Source organism: Trachurus trachurus (genome assembly GCF_905171665.1).
Source record: "Trachurus trachurus genome assembly, chromosome: 16".
Taxonomy (NCBI): domain Eukaryota; kingdom Metazoa; phylum Chordata; class Actinopteri; order Carangiformes; family Carangidae; genus Trachurus; species Trachurus trachurus.
In genome coordinates, this window is record NC_139902.1 from 5553100 (window position 1) to 5558544 (window position 5445).

Here is a 5445-nt window from a genome sequence, read left to right on the forward strand (position 1 = left end):
CGGTTGCCAACTGACACTAAGCACCCAAGACGAAGAAGAAGAGTGAGAGCGGCACCAACAGAGCGATAGCTCTGGGCACCAACACGTCTGCCGACTTCTTCATTCAAACCGTCATGGAAAAAAATACACCTGGGCTTCTAAATGGGTCGTTTAGCTTTAAAAAGCGTCAAGACGGCTCAGTCAACCAAAAAAAGGTAGTATGTGCCTTGTGTCCGGCGGAATTTTACTATCACCGAAGCACTAGCAGTCTGAGCTACCACCTCCAAGCTAAGCATGCCAGTGCAGTCCAGGCTAGAGAGGCTAATAGCAAGAAGCTTCATCAAAGCTCTATGTTTGAGTGTGTGAGTCGTCGCCGACAAGTGGATGAAGCCAAGTTAACTACAGAGGTGGCGAAATGGGTGGCAGCGGACTGCAGACCGCTAAACATCGTTGAAGATGCGGGTCTGCGGGGCGTTCTTCGTTTGGCAACTGCTGATCCGTCATACACATTACCGTCGCGGGGGACAATCTGTAAACGCATATATGACCTGTACGAGACTGAGAAGGCAAGTAAACTGGAACTCCTGAAAACTGCACATGCTGTCGCATTAACAGCACTGTAAACCCGAATAAGTTAGCAGTACTCAAAAAAAGTAAGGCAATCAGTTGCCACAATTTTTTTGAGTTCAGAAACTCAAACATTTGAGTATATCAGAGCTTATATATTTGGAGTTTATTGTAAATGTAATTTTAAATTATGATGAAATTAAATCTACTGATTAAGCCAACTCAATTTTTTTCAGGTTCTGCTACTCATAATATTTATTCATCTTTCTCATTGCAATAAGTCAAGAGAACTTAATAATTTCAAGCACGAAAACTCAATTTTTTTCAGGTTCTGCTACTCATAATATTTATTCATCTTTCTCATTGCAATAAGTCAAGAGAACTTAATAATTTCAAGCACGAAAACTCAATTTTTTTCAGGTTCTGCTACTCATAATATTTATTCATCTTTCTCATTGCAATAAGTCAAGAGAACTTAATAATTTCAAGCACGAAAACTCAGGATTTTTATGTTTCATGAACTTAACATTTATTAGTTTTTTCAATCAATCTTTTGATTACACATAACTCAAAAACATAGACTTGCTACCAATCAAAATCATTTACCTCCAAACTTAAAATATTTGTGGCAACTGATTGCCTTACTTTTTTTGAGTACTACTAACTTATAAGTACTCTTGACTTAAACGTCAAACAAAAAAACACATTTGTTTTTCCTATTCAGATGTTTAGTATAAACAGTCTTTTAGCAAAAATAAATAAATAAATGCATAAATGAAAAATAAAAATTAACAAGTCTACTTCTGGACATTTTTTTAATACTTTAAGATGAACCATGTAATAGTAGAAAATATTCAAACTCAGAGAAGCTAAAATTACATTAAGAAAATATCTTTATGTCACAAATAGCTTATAAACTGTTAATACAACGTTACCAGGGGGGCATCAGCAAGTCTTGGGTGGTGACCAAAAATTTTAGTTTAGAAAGATTATTTGCCCACACCTGTGCCTTTTAGCACAAAATGAAACATAAACAATATTTGACAGACAGTAATAGCAAAAAAGAGAATTAAAGAAACAATTACAAAGGCACACTTGTAGCCATCTGGTTGTAAACTTGCAGTGCAGCAATGTATAAACAAATTGCTTACAAATTCTTCACAACTAAAACTGCTAAAATTTCAAAACTGTACATTTACATGTACAAAGGCAGTGTAAAGCCTTCCTTTGGCTATCTGGTTCAAATCTAGCAACTTCAGGGTGCACTGTAGCTTTAGAAAAGTAATTCAAACTCGAAAATCATAATTAACAATACTAATAAGACAATAAAAACTAGTTATTTGATCCATTTCCATAACAGAATAAACATCCCATCCTGAAACTCTGAGTTGTTTATTTATTCATGAAAATGTATCAATGAAGAACTTTCTTTTCTGATAAAAATGTATTTACCAAAACTATACAGTACACCTTTTAAAAACAAAGTGCCATAGTGTATCAACACCTAATTCAACCCTGCATTTCAGTTCAACAACAATAAAATATACATTAACAAGTACAAAGCAGTGTGTACTTTGTGCCATTTGGCTGAAAACAAGTTGAGTAGAGCAGCAACTTTAACATCTACAGTTGAACAGTAGTCAACATGGACCTGACATGACATATTCTCATTGTGGACTGTGCTCTAACAGAGTGAGCCATCAGAATCCACCACTCCTTTTTGGATCTTGAGTTACACATACAACATCAGGTCATTTTTAAGAGTCTGCAGCTTGGGTGACAGTTTAGAGTCATCAAGACCGAGTAAGACTTTCTGTGTGAACTCAAAAGTGTTTGTCAGTCCCTTGGGATAACTGAGATGTAGTGCGTACATCAGGCCGAACATTACCAGGAAGGCATCAGCCAGCCTGGGGAGACCGACAACCACATCACCCTCGAGGACGACAGAGACTCTCACTGGGTGGTAGTGAACTGGGCTTGTTGCATCATCGCTGACGGTTGTAAGGAGGACCACTGATGCATCCCCCAGGTCTGGCTCATCCATATCATCCTATAAAATGAAAGAGAGATCATATAATCACATTTACTGAAACTATGGCTGTGGCAATTTTGATTATTGAGAGGAGAGGAGAGGAGAGGAGAGGAGGAGAGTAGGGGAGAGGAGAGGAGAGAAGGAGAGGAGAGGAGAGGAGAGGAGAAGAGAGAAGGGGAGAGGAGGGGAGAGGAGAGAGGAGGAGAGGAGGAGGGAGGAGAGGAGGGGAGAGGAGAGTAGGGGAGAGGAGGGGAGTGGAGAGGAGGAGAGTAGGGGAGAGAAGGGGAGAGGAGAGAGGAGAGGGTAGGAGAGGAGAGGAGGGGGGAGGAGAGGAGAGGAGAGGAGGGGAGTGGAGAGGAGGAGAGGAGGAGAGAAGGAGAGGAGGGGGGAGGAGAGGGGAGGGCAGGAGAGGAGAGGAGAGGAGGGGGGAGGAGAGGAGAGAGGAGAGGAGGGGAGAGGAGAGGAGTGGAGAGGAGGAGAGGAGAGAAGGAGAGGAGGGGGGAGGGCAGGAGAGGAGGGGGGAGGAGAGGAGAGAGGAGGAGAGAGGAGAGGAGGGGAGAGGAGAGGGGAGGAGGGGAGTGGAGAGGAGAGGAGAGGAGAGGAGAGGGAAGGAGAGGAGGGGAGGGGAGAGGAGAGGAGAGGAGGGGAGAGGAGAGAGAGGAGAGGAGAGGGAAGGAGGGGGGAGGAGAGGAGAGGAGGGGAGAGGAGAGAGAGGGGAAGAGAGGAGAGGAGAGGAGAGGAGAGAGAGGGGAGGAGAGGAGAGGAGAGGAGAGAGGAGAGGAGAGAAGGAGAGGAGGGGGGAGGAGAGGGGAGGAGAGGAGAGGAGAGGGAAGGAGGGGGGAGGAGAGGAGAGAGGAGAGAAGGAGAGGAGGGGAGAGGAGAGGGGAGGGAAGGAGGGGGGAGGAGAGGAGAGGAGAGGAGAGGAGAGGAGAGGAGAGGAGAGGAGAGGAGAGGAGAGAAGGAGAGGAGGGGGGAGGAGAGGGGAGGAGAGGAGAGGGAAGGAGGGGGGAGGAGAGGAGAGAAGGAGAGGAGGGGAGAGGAGAGGGGAGGAGAGGAGAGGAGAGGGAAGGAGGGGGGAGGAGAGGAGGGGAGGGGAGAGGAGAGGAGAGGAGAGGGAAGGAGGGGGGAGGAGAGGAGAGGAGAGGAGAGGAGAGGAGAGGAGGGGGGAGGAGAGGGGAGGAGAGGAGGGGAGAGGAGAGGAGGAGAGGAGGGGAGAGGAGAGGAGAGGAGAGGGAAGGAGGGGGGAGGAGAGGGGAGGAGAGGAGAGGAGAGGAGGAGAGGAGAGGAGAGGAGAGGAGAGGAGAGGAGAGGGGTTGTCAGTCAGACACAGAAGAAAAAGAAACAGTTCAACAGTTTGTTGTATACACATCCTGATATCTCTTTACTTGGACTTACCACACATGTTCTGAAAAATCCAGAGACTTCCTCACGTAGATACACAGGAAGGGCATGGAGAACAGTGGTACGCCTTGTGTGGACATCATGTAATTCCTAAGAAGATTAAAATAGTGTTGTGACAAGTTTACAAATCAAACCCAATGCTAAACAGTCCCAACTAATTATTAATTAATTCATTTCCAATATCTGCACATAAATCCTTATTTGAAGCATTAAACTCCCAACATTACACTAAGACTCTACCTGTGAAATGCATAATCACCTGTGTATCATGGACTTTGAAAATGTCTGCCAATGCATCTGCCGTCTTTCCAGTTTTGGAGGCTTTCTGCCTAAATAAGGCCATCAAACGTGGAGTGTGGCGATCAAGCTCCGCGTAGAAAGTGTTAGGTAGGTTCTGGTTAGTTATCCGTTGGAACTCTGCATACACCTGCATTGGAGGAAAGGACAGTAACAGCAATTATTTATTTTATGATGAATGAAATAAGGCAACATTACAGACAATGTGACATACAGTAGCAAAGACAAAAACTGAAAAAAAAAAACCCTACAAAATAAATGTATTTATTAAATTTATTTAGCAAAGATAAAAACAGATGAAAGAGTTGACCCATATTACCTCAGACTGCATATGTAGAGCAGGCCAGAGGTCCATTAGCTCTTTCACCGGAGGACATGACATCACAATAGTCTGGCGTCGCAAAGCAAACGTGTTCTGCATCATCTTACTAATAAGGGGTAGGTTTCTCTCAGTCTTCTTTACTTCCTCAACAACAGCCTGCCTCAAAAGGTCAAGACTTGAGGGATCCTCTCCTTGAGGAAAGTTAGGCAGGAAGTTGACCTCTGCACGCTTAGGCCTTTTGATGTTGGAGTGTGAAGGTTCATTCTCTGGGTTTTTTCGGCTCCTTTTCCCAGCATTTACAGCGACCTCCTGACATCCAGCTCTTCTCATCTTGGTCCTGTAATTGCCCATTTTAAACTTGATGCTGTTCTTCCAGCCATTCCATCCATTGTCAGATCCTGCTTCTTTTAAACAGGGGTGTTTCCTTACGAGAGCTTCAGCCACCATTGTTATCTCTTTATCACTGGGGTATGCCTTAAAACCATATATGGTGGATGCCAGTGTGTCTAAAATATTGTGCTTCTGGTCCCTTGACAACTGAAGAGGTCTTTCATTCTTTTCAAATTCAGCATTCCCATCTCTAAGTGTCAGCTCAACGTGAAATGCAAATGTGGGAATTTGAAAAGGACCTGGAGGCCATCTGCTCAGACGTTCTGGGGATGACACATCTGAAAGGGTATCAGTTGATGCAAGAGAACTGGAATCCTGTGTAAGTGAAATATGAACACAGGCTTTTTGTGGTAACTCATCGATGTCAACAAGGCAAGTGAGTTTTCCATCAAAGTCTGGATCTTCGTATTGCAAACTGAAGTCACAGTCCAGTTCCAGTTGTTCTTTTAAAATCTCA

General features: G+C 44.2%; 1 protein-coding gene across 1 annotated transcript; it reads right to left on the reverse strand.

The window, feature by feature from the left end:
• Nucleotides 1-2274: 2274 nt before the first annotated feature.
• On the reverse strand, nt 2275-4832 carry LOC310998676 (uncharacterized protein). The gene is made up of 4 exons (XM_083988837.1): nt 4596-4832; nt 4239-4406; nt 3974-4069; nt 2275-2596 (listed from the first exon to the last, which is right to left on the reverse strand). The coding sequence occupies exons 1-4, from the start codon at nt 4698-4700 to the stop codon at nt 2279-2281; spliced, it is 687 nt and encodes a 228-aa protein (XP_083844963.1). The 5' UTR covers nt 4701-4832; the 3' UTR covers nt 2275-2278.
• Nucleotides 4833-5445: the final 613 nt, after the last annotated feature.